We start from the raw sequence: 22,564 nt of genomic DNA, 5'->3' as shown, positions 1-22,564 counted from the left end.
CGGAAACAGTTCTTTGGGTGGAAAATGGCAACACCAACCAGTCAGCACACAGTAGCAGTAATGCTAGCGTCTTTACTGCCTAAAACCCTTTTTCTGTAAAAAAAAAAAAAATGTACATATATTGGAAAGACATCATTCTGCTTTACAAAATTCAAGTAAAATCTTGGACAAATGGACCATTCCACCAAATGGGTGCGATTTGTTTGATGTAACTCTTCCAAATTAAACTTAATTTTTTGTAAATCTTTGTTTTTATCCAATAACACATATATTTAACTATTATTATTTTTAATAAAGTTTCTTCGAAGATGTTTATATTTTTCTCATTCCTGTGTATGAAAGGTGCTATATAAATAAACTTGCCTTGCCTTGCCTGTTACCAAATCTCATGTGACATTTAAAAAGCATGTTTAAAAGCAAGTTCACTACTAAAGGAAGTAGTGAACTTGCTTTTAAACATGCTTTTTAAATGTCACATTTTCTTTCAAGAAAGTCTTTATTTTAAATACATGGTTGACTGCAATCAAACAAATATATATATGATGAACCAAACAGAATAGAAAAAAAGTGGTTTATGAACTAAAATTAACATTAATAAATCAATAAACCAATGAGCAATACTCATTCCTGTTACTGGCACTCAGTCCTGTTACTGGCACTCACTCCTGTTACTGGCACTCACTCCTGTTGCTTTTTATTTTTTGAGAAACAGCACTGAAAGTAACAGGACTGAGTTTTTAGCATAGAATTAGCAAAACATGAAAAATAACTACATGGCGGCTATGCTAAAAGCATGAGGACACAGAGCACATTCTAGTGATTTTCCCAAAATTTGTATTTTAAAAATAAACAAATAAGATCTAAGAATTAATTTAGGTAACATGAATAAGTGTTGAGATTGACCTCCTCAGTCATAGTTACAATAAGATCAAATATACAGAAAAACTAATGAGGGAACTTAATTTTGGTCTCCCCATGATCTTTAGAACAACCAGCTGATGTAACTTCCTGTTGTAGATGTGACTTGTAGAATGTTCCAGATGTTTCAGATGGGGTAATGTTTTACGGTAACAGGAAAGAGTAAAACCCAGAGACACAACTAAAAAGTGTATATTAACTTAAATATTATGGATTATAGTAAAAATTATTTCTACATTCACACAATGCAAAAAAAATTACATCTGAGAATTTTAATATTTATATTTCATAGTAAAGTTTATAGAGAGTGGGGACAGGTAACAAATGCTATTTTTTAGTGTTTAGTGTTTATTTTTTTTATTACATATCTAATTTTTGCAATAAGGTCAATGTACAAGACACTATGCTTAATAATACAATCTATTTAAAAGTTATTTTGTGTGCACATTTATACATCATTTCCTGGGGACAGAAATTCAGCAGAATATGCCTGCTATTTTAAATTTGTGTTTTTAGGCGTTTACTCCAATTCATTGTGACTCTCTCTCGTCTCCCTTTAGCGGTTTACAGTCATTTTCTGATATAATGGAGAATATAGGAGGTGGGTAGGCTGGTCATAAACTGACTCTGGTTTAATTCTTGTTCTGGTCACTGTCACTGAGGAGTTAGGTGTGTTCTCTGTCTCTGGGGTCGTGACCTCCTTCCTCTCTAAAACACACCTGGCAGGTGAACAGGCTAGACTAAATTACTAGCAGAAGTGAGTGTGCTGGTACCTGATAGACTGGTGAACTGTGCAGGGGGGATTCCTGCCTTGTGTTCAATGATTCCAGCTGGAATCTGTATTTACTGTGATCCTGATCAGGAAGAAGCAGATGAGAAGATGAACTGATGGAGGGATTCTTACACTCACATGCCTAAAGTCACGGGATAGCAATATGTAAGTTGAAGTGACCTCAGGGGACAGCTTGGGAACGCCCACACCAGTATAAACTGTGAGGTGTTGTCTTGTGAGTGAGGTTAAACACTAACCAGTATGCTCATGGTTAAGACATGAATTACCAGAGTTAGAGTGAGACCTGATAGTGGTTTTCAGATGCATTAGAACGTTCCATTTCTTAAGTTGTGCAGAAATTTAACATTCCTCCATCCACAGTCTCACGTGTGTACCGTAAATACATCATAAAAGCATTACCACCCACTACACTGTCCGCTGTGGGTGTATCAGTGCCATCTGGATAATTTACAGAAATCTGATCTACATTCAAGCAGCAGACATTTAATTCCCCACAGTTTATTTTAAATACAGGTTTAAATTGTTCTGCAAATTCCCACTGTAAAGTTAATTAAACATGAGGACTTTGGTGAAAATGACTGTAAGTGAAATGCTGTGTACTTTGTTATTCAGAGTCACTGAAAGACTTGAAAAACTCCCTGAAGATCACAGAGAACAATGTGGAGATCCTGAAAAAGGAGAACCAAGGTACTAAATTCAGTTTTTCTAAGAAAACCTCTAAGAACTTTATCAAGAGGGAGGACTTTCTATAAACAGACAGATTAAAGAAATTGATGCATTGCGAAAGTTAAATGTCTTAGAGTGAATTAGTATTATTTAACAAACTATCCCAATTAATATATACAATCTAGTTTTTCTAATCTGTATAATAATTTATATAATTTTAGTTTAGATTTTGCTCTTTTACTTGCACAGCGTGTGTCTTTATTTCCACTGTAAATGTGTTTCATTGTTTATTTCTTGAAACTTTGCATTTGGACAACATGTGTTACTATGTTAATATTAATGATGTTCAATATAGCAGAATAAATCTGTCACCAGTGTTGAATTGATTTCTCCAACGTTCTGTTTATTAAAGAGAGAAAAGTGGTGTTTTCAGCATCACTTTCAGGCGGGGAAGAGGCTAGTCATGGACCACACAGCATTGATGTTACTCTGGTCTACAAACACGTCTTCATCAACATTGGAAACGCTTACAACCCAGTTACAGGTAGGTTATGATTTATTTTAGATTAGGTCAGATTCAGCACGTCTGTACATTTATTAAAGGAAATTTGGCGTCATGTGTCGTTTTTTAGATGGAACTGTGTTCTTAATCAGTTATGAATGAGTCAGAATTCTGTTAGATTACAAATAATCCTAAATATGAGACTAAATTCTTAACTTTAAGAATGTTTTATGAAATGCACCCCTGAACTGAGTAATCAAGTTCATTATATTCTATGTTTAACAGGCTGGTTGATGAGATCCCTGTTTTATCTCACTTTATCTATAATTCAGGTATTTTCACTGCCCCTGTCAGAGGAGTCTACGAGTTCAAAATCTACGCTTATGGATACAGTGGAAGATCTGTAACAGTGTCCTTACAGAAGAATGGACATCATGTAACAGGAGCACATGCTTATCAAGACCAACACAATGTAAATTCCTCTAATGGAGTCTCACTGTTACTGGAAGTAGGAGATGTTGTCTGTGTGAAGGTCAGAGCTAATGCATGGGTATATGACAATACAAATCATCACACCACCTTTAGTGGTCAAATGTTGTTTCCTGTTTGAGCAGTTTAACTTTAAATGGTCAGTGTAAAGAGATCCTGTGATTTTCAGTAACTAACTTCAGAATATACATTTTAAACTCAGAGAGGTGAAAGGTCATCACTGTATCCGTACTTTATTCTTTATTTTCTTTAAAATCAGTAATACTGTATATCTGCCTTCCATGTTGTTGTTATGACTAAAAGTGTGGAGGAAAATAAGTAACTAATAATGTGTGATCTTCACTATGTTACCATTTCACACTTAATGAACAACATAATCTCTCATGTAATTCATATTGTGATGAAATGAGAACTGATTTTATAAAAGAATAAATCTGAACTTGTGATCTGTAAAACCTGATGTTACAGTGGATTATTGTAACTGAGTACAGAAGACTCCCAGCTGATATCAGTTATTGCAGTTCTGTTATTATTGAGATATTCCTCTTTCAGATGATCATGTGATCAAAGCTGAGTTATGTTCAGTTCTTACAGTAAACAACTACGTCCTCAGTTAGTTAATCAATATGAGTGTTTTATAACAGAATCTTTGATCTTATTTATAGCATGTCTTTCCTGGACAGAGAATCCAAAGTGCTTCCTCTGATACTGAGATATATTCAGTACTGAAGTATTGGTTAAATAATAATTCAGAATAACATTCTTCATACTAAAATAAAAAAAATAATAAGTAGGTAAAGAATAATGCTTCTTTGTAATGTAATTCCTTGTAATTCCTACAAAGTAAAACATGAATGGTAATTTTTTTTTTATTATTTTTAAATGGATTTATTAAACAAATCTTGAAGTAGAGAACACCAGTCAGAGGCCTCTGAAGAGTTCATTTACCAGCATATCTGTAATTCAAGTCAAGTCAAGGATTTTATATTGTCATTAATCTGAGTACAGGTACACAATGTAACACAATTACATTCTTCAGGAACCATGGTGCAACATGGGATAGCAATACAATAGACAAAAATAAAGTGTAAAAAGTAACGATAGTGCAACACAAAACTATAACACTACAATAAATACAGCAGACGAGACAGTTTAACAGACAGGACAGTGCAGTACTGATACGGTATAATTAAATGTGCATAGTGAGGATAAGGTGCAGAAATATGTAACATACTGTAACATATAGAACATACATGATCACAGCGGTTACTGAGGAGAGTTTATAGTTCTATAGAATGAAGCAGCAAATATTGCTGATAGGGATAGGGGCATTTCGGTCTCTGTGTGCTGAGTGTGTGTGTGAGAGAAAAGGTCAGTTCAGTTCTGTGTGTGTTGAGGAGTCTGACTGCCTGGTGGATGAAGCTGTTGCAGAGTCTGGTATGGGAGGCTTGGGCACTCTGGTATCTTCTGCTGGACAGCATTAGAGTGAAGAGTCCATGTGAGGTATGGGTGGGGTCGTCCACAATGCTGGTGTCTTTGTGGATGCAGCGTGTGGTGTAGATGTCGGTGATGGAGGGGAGAGAGACTCTGATGATCTTCTCTGCTGTAGGGATCCGAAATGTTGCAGTTCCCAAAACAGACGGTACTGCAAGTGCTTAAGATGCTTTTTACAGTCCCTCTGTAGAACATGGTGAGGATGGGAGGTCTCCAGTCTCCACAGGAAGTAGAGATGCTGCTGGGCTTTCTTTGTTATAGAGCTGGTGTTGAGCAACCAGGTGAGGTTCTCTGTAATGTGAACACAGAGGAACTCTGTGTTCTTTACAATTTCCACTGCAGAGCTGTTGATGTTCAGCAGGTGGTGTACACCTGGAGCTCTCCTGAAGTCAACAATCATCTCATTGTTCTCTGCACAGGTCTGTTATCCACTGCACCTCCTCTCTGTATGCTGACTTGTTGTTCTTGCTGATGAGGCCAACTAAAGTTGTGTCATCAGCAAACTTGATGATGTGGTTTGAGCTGTACAGTCATGAGTCAGCAGAGTGAACAGCAGTGGACTGAGCACACAGCCCTGAGGGTCACCGGTGCTCAGTATGGTGGTGCTGGAGGTGTTTTTTCTGATCCTGACAGATTGTGGTCTCTCAGTCAGAAAATCTTAAACCCATTTGCAGAATGAGGAGTTCAGGCCGAGCAAGCTCAGTTTTCCGATCAGATGCTGAGGGATGATGGTGTTGAATGTTGAAATGAAGTCGATGAACAGCTTTTAAATATAGCAGTCTTTATTGTCCAGGTGGGTGAGAGTCAGGTGAAGTGCAGTTGAGATGGTATCGTCTTTATTAGAGGAGTCCTGCTACTGATCATGCAATGTACACCTTGAATTAGCATGAGTTTCATATGTGATTAGTACCTGGATCGACTTAGACTGGATTCTGTTTACACTTTTTCCTAAAATGTGTTTGCAGTGTGACCAGGTAAGATCAGATTTTACTCTCCTGCATAAAAAGCACATCAACACGTGCACAACTCCCATTTCACTTGCTGTAACTGACTGTAATCATGCTCTCTCACCTGCTACTACCAGTGTATTACTCTCTATCAAACAATACAGCCTAACTGTATCCCTACACGCAAATCCCATTCAGTGTACACTTGTGTTAAATGTGGTGGAGATGCGTCTCTGATCACCTCTGAATGAAGATCATAATGTGATCTGATCATAATCTGCAGTTTCTGCATGATCATGTGAGAGGATTTAAATATGATATTCATATTGAGCTAAAAGTTAGAGAGGGTGATACATATATTTAACCCTCTCATGCATGAATTATAATAAACTCAGTCAGGATTTTTTTTCTAAGTGTTTTTATACATCCTTAGGGATGTAAAACAAGGTTTGAAAAAAATATATATTCTATCTTTATTCGATAAAGAAATATTTATCTGTCCACTCAAGTGTACTTCATGCATTTTTTGTTGTAAAAAAAACACAAATGTAATTCAGTTATACAGTTGTAATATGGTATTCTGTTGGAATAGTGGAACTGAGGAGGATATTGTGACACAAGAAAATGTCTCTGAACTGTAGAACCTTATAGAATCTTGATTGTGACTGGTATTATCATACTGTATTCTTGTCAAGTCTCTGAACTGTTAAGTGAGCATATTCTCTTATAGTATTTTATAGCATGTATCATATTTCCTGTCAAATCATGCTTGTTGCTAATTTCTGAGACTATTTTCTATGATGGTTGCCAAAGCATACAGGGCACAAAGCTACAAGACACTGCATGCAGATGTACTTGGTTCTTCGTGTGCTGGCATTTTATACTTTCTTGAGCTGGGGCCAGTGGTTTCCAGGGGCATACTGGATATTGGGGTGCCCTTAGTTTCAACAGCCTCAACTCCCTCAGTAACATTTCCAGACTCAACTCCCTCAGTAACATTTCTAGACTCACCTTCACTATCACTGCTTGACCCTACTTCTCTGCTTGCAACTGTCTGTACTGGCAGACATTCCTCAATTAAAGAAGTTGATTTACAGCAAAAACATTAAACAATATGAATTATTTTAAAAACAACACTGGAAGTAATTGACATTGCATAAAAGTTGAAAAATAGCTAATGATGCATGATGTACAATTAAGTGGACAGATGATTAATCTACAATTCCCTCAAATATAAAATCAAAATTTCGAAAATCTTTACATAATATGTCACCTTAGATGTTACTTGATGTAATTATATTTTTTTTTACCTGCGGTGATATAATTTTATAAAAGGTAGAAACAAAAATAGCCAAGGTGTTTGGTGGTTTTCCCTGTCTGCCGGCCATCTTGATTTCATTGACTTCTTTTTCCCATTACAATGACCAACCAATGGGATTTTTTTGTATAGGATGATGCAATAGCTTCCACTACAGTGGACTATATGCAGCAGTGCCCAAAATTGCAAGCATATTTAAAGAAAAAAAAAATTAAACAGCTGTACACTGTAGTGACCTCTATGCATGAAAGGGTTAAACATTATAATAATAAGTTCCATGTTCATAATGTACAGTATAGTGTGAAGATTTGAACCCTCAGTCCAATGACATACGCTGTTTTATTTCGAAATATAAATAAGTGAATAGATCCTCTAAGAGAAACACATATGACATTTTAGACATATATTTTTATGTTTATTTATTGTTTATTCGTGCAGATGAACAGTTGTTATGATTTAGAATGTACAGATGTGTGTTGTAAACCTTGAACTAAAAATTAAAATATATATAATTTCACTGTGGAAAGGCTGTAGTAAAGACTGACTAGTCTCTAGTAAATTGTATGATTTTTTTTTACTGCTAGAACAATACTTAATAATGACCTGCATATTCTATAAATTAATAAGTAATATAACATCTCTCAGTCTCAGTTAGTGCAGTTTCAGACCCTAAAAATAAGGACAAATAAATTCCCATAAAACACCAGGTAGTGACACTAATCAGCATTAGCATTTTTCTGCTGACACCACAAGGCCACACTAAGCTATCTACATTATTATTTCAGAGATTTATTACTGTTTCAGAGATTTTACCATCAGCTGTTAAACATTTACATGTTTCTGTACAAATTACAGACCAAAACATTCTGATAATACAGTTAATAACTAACACATGTCCACTATATATATAGTATCTGAGTGTAGCAGTGAAACAGTAGAAGAAAGCGGGAGAGTTTTAAAGATGAGTGCAGTTTATCTGCTGCTGCTGCTGGTGCTGGGCTGCAGTTTGTTGGAGGGACAGTCAGTCAGGGTGAATAGCATCACTCTGAGGGGTTCTGAAGACAGAGGAGACAGAGAGAACGAGATTCAGGCTGCTGAGAATCCCACAACTGAAGCTACAACCACAACCTCCACCCAACAAAGCTGCCAGCAGGACATCCACTCTGTACTGAGAGAGATGAGCGCTGTGCTGGCAGAGCTGAAAGTTGAACAGAGACACACGACGACTGCAGTGAACAACTTAGAGAGCAGACTGAGAGCCAGTGAGAGTCAAGTGGAGGAGCTGAAGAAGAAGAGTGAAGGTAAATCATGGAGCATGCTGTGTGTGTCTAAATCAGAGAAGAAGGGAATATTGTGAGATTCTCTTTTCTTAAATTCTCTTCATTCTGTTCAGCTTAATCTTAAACAGTGAGTCAGAGTGCAGTGGAGGAAATATCGGTTCTGAATTTGAGGAACTTAAAAAAACATCTATAACTCAGCAGTAACTGTGTTCATTAATAAATATAACATGTATACTGTTCCCTTTATTACTTAGAGAAGCTGAACGACTTGAAAACATCTCTCAACCATGAAGGAATCAAGAATCAAGGTGAGAAATTTACTATTTTATACAGAATGTTTATTTCTGTACACAGATACAAAGTACAGAAGACTCCCAGCTGATATCAGTTATTGCAGTTCTGTTATTATTGAGATATGCCTCTTTCAGATGATCATGTGATCAAAGCTGAGTTATGTTCAGTTCTTACAGTAAACAGCTACGTCCTCAGTTAGTTAATCTATATGAGTGTTTTATGACAGAATCTTTGATCTTATTTATAGCATGTCTTTCCTGGACAGAGAATCCAAAGTGCTTCCTCTGATACTGAGATATATTCAGTACTGAAGTATCAGTTAAACACATTCATTCAGATCAGATCCTTCATACTGCAATTAAAAAATAATGAATTAAAAAATAATAGTACTTTGTAATGTACAGTGGCCCCCACCTTAAAAAGAGGTCAAAATAGATTCGCAAACAAAATAGAGGAAAGCAAAAGATGGAAAGAATTATAAAAATATAAAAGAATGCAAAGCACAAAATGCAAAGAAAAAGTGGTGTTGCAAAAGATTCTTCATAAAAAAATATTGCAAGTGAAAAAAGGTAACATATGTTCTCTTCTTTGTTTGCAATATCAGATTATTTTTGCATTTTTTTCTAAATTTTCCTCTATATTTTCTCGTCAGCAATAAAGACCCCAATTTGATCCACAGAAAAGTGCTATTGGAGAATCTCTACGAGAATAATGTAGTATATGCATGTTGTATAGGCATATACTAGTTAGAGTATGGTCATGTGAGGTAGTGTTTTTACGTCTCATACAGCCCAGAGTAGGCGGGGCTTAGAGTGAAGCTGGGAGAAGGAGGCTAACAGCAGCGGGCTACACAGCGGCCTCACGTGTATCTGTGCTTGTAAAAATAAAGTACTAAAAACACACAAGCTAATGCCTACAAGAAGTCTCTCTGTGCACACCACCAACAAAGCAACATATGATATGGTGTCAGAAGTTTTGACTAGCAGCTAAGCCGAACTACAGAGGAGGTACATTGCGCCAGAAACCGTCTTAGCTCGGGGGCTCTGCAGCAGGTCAGTGGAAAAGACTAGCAAGTGAATTTCGGCGTCGGTGTCCTTAAGAGTTGATATGGAGCAGTTTAGACCTCCACCACCGCTAGATTTGACGGGGAATGTCAGCGAAAATTGGCGTAGATGGGAGCAGAGGTATCAATTATACATGACTGCAGCAGAACTTAAAAAGAAGGACAGAGAAGTTCAAGTTGCCATTTTACTGCACTCGCTAGGTGAGGATGCACTTCAAGTGTACAATACGCTCGACATTGAGCACAAAGACCCAGATAACCCCACTGCAGATGAAATTCTCACTGCATTCAAAAGATGTTGCAGTCCACAAAAAAATGTAGTTTTTGAGAGACATCAGTTCTGGTCCTATGCAATGCTGGAGAACATGCACAATGATAAGTTTGTGACTGAAATGAAACAAAAGTGCAAGGACTGTGATTTTGGCACTGCTGAAAGTGAGATGATTCGAGACAAAATTGTCTTCAGCATTACTGATAAGCACGTTAAAGAAAAGCTGCTACGAGAACCCAAGTTAACGCTGTCTAAAGCCATTGACATTTGCAGAGCGGCAGAGATTGCACGAGAGCAAATTACTGTAATGGTTGCTCCAAGGAAAGAAAATGAAGTTCATCTGCTAACAGAAAGAGCTAAAATAAGGCGGTCAAACAAGTCACAGTTTACTAATCCATTGTTTTCTCAACAAAAGAAAGGAAGAGTGGATGCAAAGGTGTGTCGCAGATGTTGAAAAACACATGACCCAAAAGCATGTCCTGCCTATGGAGTGAAATGCAGAGCATGCGGGAAAAATAAGCATTTTGCTAAATTATGCATGACGAAGACAGTACAGACAGTACAGGTCATGGATTCACTGTTTGTGGGCAGTTTAGAATCCACTGTGGTGCATGCGCTCAGTACACAGCAAGACGAAGCATGGCATACAACAATACATAAGAGGATTGCCCATTAAGTTCAAGCTGGACAGTGGTGCAGACACAAATGTCATACCTTTACAAGAGGTGAAAAGGCTGCCAGGTCACATACATGTCACACCGACTACCACAAAGCTGGTTGCTTATGGAGGGACACAGATCACTCCAGCAGGGTGTACCTACTTAAAATGTATGACTGAACGTATGGAGGCAAGCCTGCAGTTCTTCATCACTAGGGAGACAGCATCGCCAATATTAGGGAGAGCAGCATGTCAGGAGCTAAACCTCATAAGGCGAGTTGAGGAAGTAAAAGTGAACTCACCAGCAACAAAAGAAGAGCTTGTGAAGCAGTATCCTGAGGTGTTGCACGGACTTGGTGAGTTCCCTGGTGAGCATTACGTTCACATCGACCCTGATGCAGTTCCAGTTATACATGGCTGTAGGAAAATTCCGTTTGCAATCATGGAAAGATTGAAAGACACACTAACCAAACTGGAGGGAGCAGATGTTATTACTCCAGTCACAGAACCAACTAGCTGGGTTAACAGTCTAGTAATAACTGAAAAGAAGAATGGTTCTCTCAGATTGTGTCTTGATCCTCGTGAATTGAACAGAGCAGTCAAAAGGCAACACTTCTCCATACCCACAGCAGAAGATGTTCAAAGTAAGCTTGCTGGTAAGAAACTGTTCTCCATTTTTATGAAAAGGATGGGTATTGGCAGATCAAGCTAGACAGGCAATCATCTCTGTTGTGCACCTTCAACACCGCATGGGGGCGATATAGGTTCAAGCGTCTTCCGTTTGGTTTAAAATCAGCAAGTGAAGTCTTTCAGCAAAAGAATAGTGAGACTTTCGGAGACATTCCAGGTGCACATGTCATAGCAGATGACATGATCATTGCTGCATCTGATGAGAGAGAACATGCTGAGATGCACAAAGTAATGCAGAGAGCAAAAGAGATGAATGTAAAATTCAGTGCAGACAAAGTGCAGTACAAGGTCATGGTTGTGAAATACATGGGTTACGTGATTACTCCTGAGGGCGTCCAGCCTGACAAAGAGAAAGTCAAGGCAATCATGAATATGCCAGCTCCTACTGATCGCAAAGGTTTGCAGCGGCTCCTAGGTATGACTAAATACCTGGCACAATATGTACCAAATGAAGCAGCCATCACAGCACCTTTGCGGCAGCTTCTGCGAAAAGATATGGAGTGGATTTGGGCTCAGGAACATGATACTGCACTGGACAATCTAAAAAATGCTCTAGCTGAGGCTCCAACTCTGAGATTCTTTGACCCTCACAAACAGATTGTCCTACAAGCAGATGCGTCTAAGGATGGTCTCGGTGCATGTTTGCTTCAGGAAGGATGGCCAGTGGCATATGCCTCGCGGGCTCTAACTGAGTCTGAACGCAAGTATGCACAAATCGAGAAAGAACTGCTCTCAGTTGTGTTTGCTGCAAAGAAGTTCCATCAGTATGTTTTTGGTGTCCCAGTGATGGTACAGTCAGATCATAAACCATTAGAAACCATCTTTACAAAGCCCCTAGGAAAAGCACCAGCGAGACTACAAAGAATGATGCTGCAATTACAGCGCTATGATCTTTGCATCAAGTACACCCCTGGCAAAGAAATGCTTATAGCCGATACCCTGTCTCGAGCATTTGACAACACTGAAGGAGTGGACGAACAAGTGTGTGCAGAGGACAAAGTAGTCTATGCAATGGAGGCTACTGAGGCATTAGGTGAACAGATGCGTGAACAGCTGGAGAAAGCTACATTAGCAGATGAAGTCTCCAGAAAGATGATGGCAGCACATCGCAGAGGATGGCCAACACACAAAAAGCAACTGGATCCAGCAATTCAGGTGTATTGGCCAATCAGGAACTCCATAAAAGTCTGTGGTAATGTAATCATGACAGGAGATTGCATTATTGTTCCGAAAGCAATGAGACCAAAGGTTCTGGAACAACTTCATGTAGGTATAGACATATTTGAGCTGCAAGGCAGGTCCTATCTTCTGACAGTGGATTATTTGTCTAAGTATCCAGAGGTGCAACAATTGGTTGACAAAACAGCTCACTCAGTAATTGCAAAACTGAAAGGTGTATTTGCTAGACATGGCATTCCCACAGAGGTGGTGAGTGATCATGTTCCATTTGCTAGTGCTGAAATGCGCCAGTTTGCTAAAGAGTGGGGTATCACATGGACTTTCTCCAGCCCTTGTTATCCACAGTCAAATGGAATGGCAGAAAGGATGATACAAACTGTAAAGTCCATGATGAAAAAGGCAGAACAGACCAGAACAGACCCTCATCTGGCTCTTCTGGCTCTCAGCAACACTCCCGTAACTGGTCTAGGTCTCTCACAAGCTGAGATATTGATGGGAAGACTACTCCGAAGCACCATACCAATGTCTTGTGCTGTTCTAAAACCCAAGCACCCTGAGGTGGTTAAAGAGAGACTAGTAAGCTTAGAACAGAGGCAAGCCACATTCTACAATCAACACACAAAGCCTCTCAGTGTGTTTGAACCTGGTACCAGTGTCAGCATGGAAACTCCTAAAGGATAAAAGGAAACCAGCCCCGATTGAGCGCAAGCGACAGGAACCAAGGTCATATGATGTAATCACGGCTACTGGTCAGAGGTACAGACGTACCCATAGACATCTGAGACCTCTGAGAAACGCCACAGTCACTGTCAGTGAGGAAGGTGACGACTGTGATGAGGATGTGCAGTCTGGTCAGACTCAGTCAACTGAAGAACACATACAACACTCTGACTTACAGATGGACACTCAAAGTGGTGTTTGTGAGCAGCACACGAAAAGTGGCAGGTTGGTGAAACAGCCTGCAAGATTCAAGGACTTTGAAATGGGCTGACGGTAAAGGTCAGGCTCCAGCGGTGGGTCATGTACTGGTGACCTCTGACCCCAGACACACTTGTAAAAAAAAAAAAACACACAAAAGGAAGGTTCTGTACATTGTTCATTTACTGTGTGTAATATGTTTGATTTGTAATACTGTGAACATTAGTAGATTGTTCTGTTAACATCTAAAAGTTCCTAACAAACGAGGATGTAGTATATGCATGTTTTCTTGAATTTATTTGGAACAACTGGGCAAAATCATAGTTTATCATATTTATTATTATAATTTTCCAACTAATAAAATGTACAAATTATCTCATTACAACAATATTAAATATTTCAGTACATCAATAATAAAAGCCTTAACTAAAACTCCAGTTAAAAGTCTTTTAAACAGGCTCACAAACCAGTCAACACACAGTAGCAGTAATGCTAGCGTCTTTACTGCCTAAAACCCTTTGACTTTACAAATTTCAAATAAAATTTCTCTGTGTCTGCGATCGAGACCTCCTTCCTCTCTAAAACACACCTGGCAGGTGAGAAGATGGACTTGTCATTGCCAAAAAATCTGAAAAGGATTGTCAATGAAGAGCAAACCATTTACCTTATGAAATCAGAAACGAGTAAAATAAGTACACATGTAGGAAAACAGCTCACTAACATTTGTTCTGTTTAATATCATATATGCAAACCATGTCCTTAGCCCAAAATATAGTGAGATTCTCTTTTTTAAATTCTCTTCATTCTGTTCAGCTTAATCTTAAACAGTGAGTCAGAGTGCAGTGGAGGAAATATCGGTTCTGAATTTGAGGAACTTAAAAAAACATCTGTAACAGATTTAATTCTCAGAATAAAGCTCAGCAGTAACTGTGTTCATTAATAAATATAACATGTATACTGTTCCCTTTATTACTTAGAGAAGCTGAACGACTTGAAAACATCACTCAACAATGAAGTGGAGATCTTAAAAAAGGAGAATCAAGGTAAGAAATTCACAATTTTATACAGAATGTACATGAATTTCTAGACTCATAATTTGTTTTAATGTTCATTACATTTAGTTGAGATTTTTATTAATGTAGATCTAAGACAACAACAAACAAATGAATAACATAAATTACTGTAGCATTTTTGTAGCAATTATGCTCCCAACATCACAACATCAACTTCTGATCATTGGCAGATTTAGTAAATCTCCTGAACCAGTAAAACCAGTACAAAGTGCTGGACCTCAGCCCCTGTTTCTAATCCTGAATCAGTAAAACCAGTACACTGTGCTGGACCTCAGCCTCTGTTTCTAATCCTGAACCAGTAAAACCAGTACACTGTGCTGAACCTCAGCCCCTGTTTCTAATCCTGAATCAGTAAAACCAGTACACTGTGCTGGACCTCAGCCCCTGTTTCTAATCCTGAACCAGTAAAACCAGTACACTGTGCTGAACCTGAGCCCCTGTTTCTAATCCTGTGTTGAATCTAAGTGCTGGATTTTGTGAGGAGAATATTTAATTTAATTAATTGATCACATACTGTCACACCTATAAAGATTATAAAGTCCTGGACTGGATACTGGATTCAGGATTTGTGTAACTAAGGTTAATATAAATAGAGTAACTACAATTTACTTAATGTATTTAATTACACTTAACAAGTGCATTGTTTGTGCTTAATTTAGTGAGATATTTAGAGTTAAATTATTAGATTTAATTAAACTTAAATGGTTTAAGGTGATCAGTGTTTTTCTCAGACTGAGTTAACAGGTTGTACAGTGGGTTATGTAATGGAATTAGTTTAAAGTTATGATCTCTTTGTTGTTTTGATCTTCAGCTCAGGCAGTGAATCACAGCACACTGGAGGTGAGATTTGAGACTGAAGTGGATGAACTGAAGACTAAAAGTGATGGTAATAATTTATTATTTATTTTGGTAGGAATAAATATGAGGAATGGGCAGCAGAGTGCACTGCAGGTAGTGTGTAGAGCACAGCTCCAGACTCTGTTGTGGTTCATGCATCCGATGTGGAGCATCAAGATTCTTATCAGTCTGAACGGAACTGAAGCTTCTGCGCAGGTTCTAGCGGGAAACTCGAAATCACGCCACTTTTCTCAGCCAATCACCAACTCCCACCTGTCCTTAAAAGACCTCCCTCATACCTGTTCTCCCCTGCTTGCAGACGCTGACATACGTTTTCGGGCGCTGGTCGTTGCCGCGTGGCTGCATGGTGTTTCTGCCATTTGTCGTTACCTTGCTCTCAGTTTGCCGTTTTTTCGCCCGTCTGCGTGGCTGCTCGTTCGTAGTTGGCTCGTTTTCCTGCTCGTAGGATCCATGTTGGTTTGTATTGCTCTCTGTTCTGTCGCTGGCGTTTTGGTTGGATCCTCGCTGTGTTTGCTGTTGGCGGTCTGGGTTCCTGTTTTGCTGGATCACGTGACCGTGTCGCGCTTGCCTTCGAGGCTTGCTGCTCCGATGCTTTGTCTCGTCTCGCAGCCGTGTGCTGAATCGTGCTGGTTGTTTCGGCTCAGTGTCGATTCTGTGGCGTTCTGGTCTAGTGCTGGGGCTTTTCTCGGCGGTGTTCGGATAGTTGCTTGGTGTTTCTGCGTTTTCCACGGCTCTGTCCGGTGCCTGTGGCTGAGTTTGTACGCTTCGCTCGAGAAGTCTGGGCTGGATGGCTGTTTTTAAACCCGCTCCTGCTGGCACCCGTTAGTTTTAGCCCCGCGCCCGCCCTCCGTTTTTTACGTTTCTGCCGCTCCGCACGCCTACTTGTGTTGCTTACGTTTAGTGCTCGAAATTAACTTGGGTTTTTTATTGAAACAGCAATGTGGCGCTGATAGCCTGCTCCCTTCCTACTGTCCACACACACGCCCACGCCTCTGTGGAGCTGACCCTTCAGTCACTGCATGCACAGTGTTTCGTTCATGCAGCACCAACACCTAATTTGATCGATGATAAATAACCTTAGTGTATTTGTTTAATCCTCGTTCGTTGTGATCTCATTCTCGCGACGCTCCTATGGTTCGTTTATCGGTCTTGGGCTTTACTGTTGCTGAATGTTATTGATGTGTCGTTCGCGATCGATCGATGCCGACTCTTCGAAGTCAACTATTGGAACCGGCTCTATAATGGGTGCCGTTTTCTCCATTTTATATACCTTCGTATTTTACACATTAATTTAGGAGCACTGTATTTGATATTTGTAATGTGGCACTTTTTTGATATGGAGCTGCTTTAATTCTTTTTCGTATTGGGTGGTTGTATTGACTGTTTCATTTGTTTTAAGTTATTTTGTCGAAGTGGCGCTAATTTGTAAATTTCATAATTGGTTGTAATACGTTTTTTATTATAAAGCATTGTTATGCAGCTGTTTTGCTCGTCGCAAGTGCCTATTGCGCTGCTTCTTATCTCGGACCGTACCCGTTCAATTGCTTTTCTGTACTCTTTTCCGCGCTGCTTATTGTCTCGGGCCGTGCCTGCTCTACTTACTGCTTTAATGTCTCGCTTTCTGCGCTGCTTATTATCTCGGGCCGTGCCCGCTCTAATGCTTTAATGACTCGCTGTCCGCGTTGTTTACCTCGGGCCGTGCCCGCTCTAATGCTTTAATGACTCGCTGTCCGCGTCGTTTACCTCGGGCCGTGCCCGCTCTAATGCTTTGCTGTACTCGCAGTCCGCGTTGTTTATTATCTCGGTCCGTGCCCGCTCTAATGTTTTGCCGTACTCTCAGTCCGCGTTGTTCATAATCTCGGGCCGTGCCCGCTCTATAATGCTTTAATGGCTCGCAGTCCGCGCGGTTTATTATCCGCGTGGTTTATTATCTGGGGCAGTGCCCGCTCTAATGGTTTACTGTACGCGCAGTCCGCATCGTTTTTTATCTCGGGCCGTGCCCGCTCTAATGCTTTACCGTACTCTCAGTCCGCGTTGTTCATAATCTCGGGCCGTGCCTGCTCTGTCATGCTTTACTGGCTCGCAGTCTGCGCGGTTTTATTATCTCGGGCCGTGCCCGCTTTAATGGTTTGCTATACTCGCAGTCCGCATCGTTTATAATCTCGGGCCGTGCCCGCTCTAATGCTTTACCGTACTCGCAGTCCGCGTTGTTTGTTGTCTCTGGCCGTGCCCGATCTAATGCTTTACTGGCTCGCAGTCCGCGTGGTTTATTATCTCGGGCCGTGCCAGCTCTAATGCTTTACCGTACTCGCAGTCCGCGCGGTTTATTATCTCGGGCTGTGCCCGCTCTAATGCTTTACTGGCTCGCAGTCCGCGTGGTTTATTATCTCGGGCTGTGCCAGCTCCGCTGCTTGATTGGACTCGTGTCCGATGCTGCTTGTATAAGAAACACTCGGATGTACAGTACTGCACAGGTTCTCGATTACGTGATTCGTGGACTGCACTGACTCCGTACCTGGTCTAATTCTGGTGATTTGCTGCCTTTTATTGGGTTAATTTTGTGTTGCCTGTGCCTGTACCTTTCTTGCAGAATTTCTACTCTTACGATGCCGTGTTTTAAAATATTAATCAACGCCGTGGGCAGCGGATGCTATTGCCTTAGAACTTTTTTAGTGGCCGAAGTTTTGCGCATTTACCGATCACGGGTTGCTTTGACGTACTGCTGTGCAAATTACGTGCCTCAATGTTAAGTATCCGATCCGGTTTGTCGTTGCTTTATGTCTTATGGTTTGTGCTGATGTTACTTTCCCTGGTCCTTTGGTTTTGGGGGTGTTCTCCAAGGACAGTCTGTCCTTGGTTCTGCATTTGGTGCTTCCTGACATTTGTTTTGACATTAATTTCGCTTCCCCTGTTATATTTGCTTTGTTCGCATCACGACTTACAAGGTGTCTAATAACAATAATCAGTAAAATGTTATAGCAGTCAATGATAATGGAAAGTCTTTTAAATCTCGGGCCGTGCCCGCCCTAATACGCACTGGACTCGTAGTCCGCGCTGCTGCAGTCGCGGGCCGTGCCCGCTATAAATACCCACTGGACTCGTAGTCCGCGTGCTGCGATCGCGGGCCGTGCCCGCTCTATTAACCCTGGACTCGTAGTCCGCGCTGCTGCGATCGCGGGCTGTGCCCGCTCTATTAACCCTGGACTCGTAGTCCGCGCTGCTGCGATCGCGGGCCGTGCCCGCTCTAAAACCCCACTAGACTCGTAGTCCGCGCTGCTGCGATCGCGGGCTGTGCCCGCTCTATTAACCCTGGACTCGTAGTCCGCGCTGCTGCGATCGCGGGCCGTGCCCGCTCTAATAACCACTGGACTCGTAGTCCGCGCTGCTGCGATCGCGGGCCGTGCCCGCTCTAATAACCACTGGACTCGTAGTCCGCGCTGCTGCGATCGCGGGCGGTGCCCGCTCTAATAACCACTGGACTCGTAGTCCGCGCTGCTGCGATCGCGGGCCGTGCCCGCTCTAAATACCCACTGGACTCGTAGTCCGCGCTGCTGCAGTCGCGAGCCGTGCTCGCTCTTATACCCTCACCCATCTTGTTCGGGATACCTGATGTCTGAGTAAGTAATTTATGTACATATCTATTTATTTATATATCTATTTAATATATCTATTTAATTGCAAACAACTGGAGGCGGTTGTAATATTTTTATACAGACGTCAATACTGTTATAACGTACTGCCACGACAGCTCGCGCTCGCTCAAATATCCTACTCCATATGCTCCTAGATATCAACACGGGCCGTGCCCGTTCCTATGCTCATTAGACTCCTAGTCTGAGTTTTTTCTGCACAGCGGGCCGTGCCCGCCCTTATAGCCTTTGGACTAGTAGTCCGCGTTTTGCTGCACAGCGGGCTGTGCCCGCCCTTATAGCCTTTGGACTCGTAGTCCGCGTTTTGCTACGACGGCGTCCAAAAGTTGTGCACCTCAAAGGCTTAATCTATTGTTAGTCCGCAGTGTTTTCTCATGCTGATCACGTCAACGTTACGCTTATCATACGCTTCTAAAATAGCTTCAAGCAGTGTATACAAGTACTTTGTATACAACAAACCTAATAAATGTATGCTATCAAAACATGAGCTACTGTAATGCACACGTACTCAGCAAATAACACTTTAATCTTGAACACCTTATTCAAGCTTGTTTATAACTGTTTTCCTTCCAGAATACGTGAACCAGGTAAAGGATCCTCCTGTGGGTAATTATATATTTCTATATTTTTGGGGATAGGCTCCGCCCCCGCCGTACAAGTACGGCAGGATCTGCGAGGTTCCAGACGCTGCGGACCTGGGCTTCGACGGGGCTTTCGCCAAAGACTCTATATACACTATATTCACTATTACTAATGGTCATACGTGTTTATTGGGATTAAATCTTTCTTGCTGCACTTTGTTTCTAGAGTTTTCCTGCTAGAACCAGTTCTTTGGGTGGAAAATGGCAATCAGAGAATCTCTATGAGAATAAAATACTCACTTAAGAATCTCTTCCGGGTTTTTGGTCACTGGAGGGTTCTTCAGATTGAGTCCAAAATGAATGAATTCATATGGAGCAACTGGGCAAAATCATAGTTTATAAATGTATTATAATTTGCTGACTGATAAAAGTTATTCTCAACACAACATGATAAATGTTTCAGTACATTAAACATATGCTTTAAACTGCAGTTAAAAGTGTTTTAAACACCAACCTGTCAGCACACAGTAGCAGTAATGCTAGCGTCTTTACTGCCCAAAACCCTTTTCCTGTAAAAAATATACATATATTGGAAAGACATCATTCTGCTTTCCAAAATTCAAGTTAAATCTTGGACAAATGGACCATTCCACCAAATGTGTGTGATTTGTTTGATGTAACTCTTCCAAATTAAACGTAATTTTTTGAAATCTTTTGAACTGTGAATTCAATAACACATATATTTAACTATTCAAAACATGTACTGGTCAATCTCAGGCAGCTTTACTTAATATTTCATAAAGTTTCTTCCAAGATGTTTATATTTTTCTCATTCCTGTTTCCAAATCTCATGTGACATTTAAGAAACATGTTTAAAAGCAAATTCACTACTTGCTTTTATTTTCTTTCAAGTCTTATTTTAAATAAATGGTTGACTGCTTCTTCAAATAATTTATATTTATGACAATAAAGAAATTACTCTATATATATCTACATTGTATCTATCTAAAATATGCAAAGCAATTTTTATCTTTTCAAGAAGAGCCAAACCTGTAAATTATCAAATTTATTATCATACAATTTATTAAACAAATAAATAAAGGATTAACCAAACAGAATTGGAAAAAATGTATTTTACATTAACTAATATTCACATTTAGAAATCAATAAACCAATGGGCAATTCTAATTCCTGTTACTGAAACTCACTCCTGTTACTGGCACTCACTCCTGTTAATGGAACTTACTCCTTTTAATGGCACTCACTCCTGTTACTGGCACTTATTTCTGTTACTGGCACTCACTCCTGTTATGTTTTATGTTTTGAGTAATAGAACTGAAAGTAGCTCAGTCCTGTTACTGGCACTCACTCCTGTTACTGGCACTTAGTCCTGTCATTGGCTCTCACTCCTGTTACTGGAATTCACTCCTGTAACTGGCACTCAGTCCTGTTACTTTTTATGTTTTGAGTTTTTAGCATAGAATTAGCAAAAACATGAAAAATAGCTAAATGGCGGCTATGCCAATAGCATGAGGAGCACATTCTAGTGATTTTCCCAAAATTAAAAATAAGCAAATCAGGTCTCAGAATTACTTTGTAAGGGCTGGTGCCCGATCGTGGCGTCCTCCAGGGCATCGGAGGGCGCGCCAGGCCAGCGCCGAGGGTTAATTGGCTAATTATCAACACCTGCTTTCAACAGCTTATAAGCAACGCCAACTAGCCACTCGGCGCTGGATCTTTGAAGCTCGTGAGAGCGAATCTATGCCCGTTTTTCGAGCGAGCCTCGGCTCTTTTCTCTTACTATCTACGGCAGGGATGGGCAACTTCCATGATGGAGAGGGCCACATTTTTTTCAGCATGACCATTGGAGGGCCACATGACCTCGCACTTCAAATAATTGAATATGAAAAACGCTACAAATGATTTTCAATAAGAACAAATTTTATATGAATTTATATCTGTATGTTTACAGCACCAACATTTATCAACAACTATTTTCTGCATATTAATGCATTTTAATACGGCAAAAGACAAACCGTTTGCTTAAAAAAAGTGCAAAAAGGAAGTCCTTCATATCAAAGAACAAAAAGTTTGCTTAAAAAACTGATTGCAAATACAGTAGTTCCTCTGTGTAAAATAAGTTCATTATAACAAGTCCTTCATAAGAAACAAGGACAAAACATTTGCTTATAAAAGTGCAAAAGGCATTTGAACTCATTTATAACAAAGAACAAAAAAGATTTAAAAACTGATTGCAAATAGCTCATTCAATAATAGCAGAAAACTAGACCACAGAGGCCCAACATTTATTGAAGCTAATGAGAGAGCTGTGGTTTGGCCTGCTGGCTCACAATGGACTGGATGTCAATGTCAATTTTCGTGGTTGTTTGGCAGCGCCCTCTAGCGGTCAAAAGTAGAATTACGTTTTTTTTTTTTTTTTTTTTTTCTTAAAATTATGAAATTATGAAATTATTTTTTATCTATTCGCGGGCCGCACTGAGTGATGACGAGGGCCGTGTGCGGCCCCCGGGCCGCCAGTTGCCCATCCCTGATCTACGGCAAGTGCCGCTACCAACCTTTCTGTGAGCGAGGCGAGCAGCACCGCTGTTTCCTCGTCTCCTCTTTAATTTTCCTTTTCTCTCTTTCGAGTCTGGTGAGGCTAGAGCAGTGTGCTCCCCTCCCCTCAAGCCTGTGTGTGTCTGTGTGTGTGTAGCAGCGGCAGCGCGCTGACTCTCTTTGTTTGGCTCCCCGCGGTTCCCCCTTCCTCCCCCCCGGCGAAACCGCAGTTCACCCACAAGCACCAAGAGTCCTACCTTTTGTTTTAGTTGGGAAGTTGTTCCTTTTACCTCCCCGAAAATAAGGGGCAGCCTCGCTTCCCAGGCGATCCTCTGTTTCTCCCTCACTCGCGCTCGGCGCCATTTT

General features: G+C 40.4%; 2 protein-coding genes across 3 annotated transcripts in view; both read left to right on the top strand.

The window, feature by feature from the left end:
- Positions 1–3,823, top strand: part of LOC125780970 (uncharacterized) — a 90,479-nt gene extending 86,656 nt beyond the window's left edge. Inside the window, exon 8 of the mRNA XM_049463472.1 lies at positions 3,412–3,823. Coding sequence (XP_049319429.1) covers positions 3,412–3,489 — 78 coding nt within the window. The 3' untranslated portion in view covers positions 3,490–3,823. The remainder of the gene's footprint in view (positions 1–3,411) is intronic.
- Positions 3,824–8,020: 4,197 nt separating this feature from the next.
- LOC125780968 (repetitive organellar protein-like) overlaps positions 8,021–22,564 on the top strand; it is a 72,558-nt gene continuing 58,014 nt past the window's right edge. The window contains exons 1-3 of one of the 2 annotated variants that reach the window (XM_049463442.1): positions 8,021–8,428; positions 8,662–8,715; positions 14,458–14,523. In XM_049463442.1, the coding sequence (XP_049319399.1) occupies positions 8,089–8,428; positions 8,662–8,715; positions 14,458–14,523 (460 nt within the window). In that variant the 5' untranslated portion in view covers positions 8,021–8,088. The remainder of the gene's footprint in view (positions 8,429–8,661; positions 8,716–14,457; positions 14,524–22,564) is intronic. The other variant, XM_049463446.1, reaches the window with a different exon arrangement.

The sequence above is a fragment of the Astyanax mexicanus genome, chromosome 1 (genome assembly GCF_023375975.1).
Source record: "Astyanax mexicanus isolate ESR-SI-001 chromosome 1, AstMex3_surface, whole genome shotgun sequence".
In the NCBI taxonomy this organism is placed as follows: domain Eukaryota; kingdom Metazoa; phylum Chordata; class Actinopteri; order Characiformes; family Acestrorhamphidae; genus Astyanax; species Astyanax mexicanus.
Note: the sequence above shows the minus strand (reverse complement) of the source record. Positions and strands in the feature narration are given on the sequence as shown.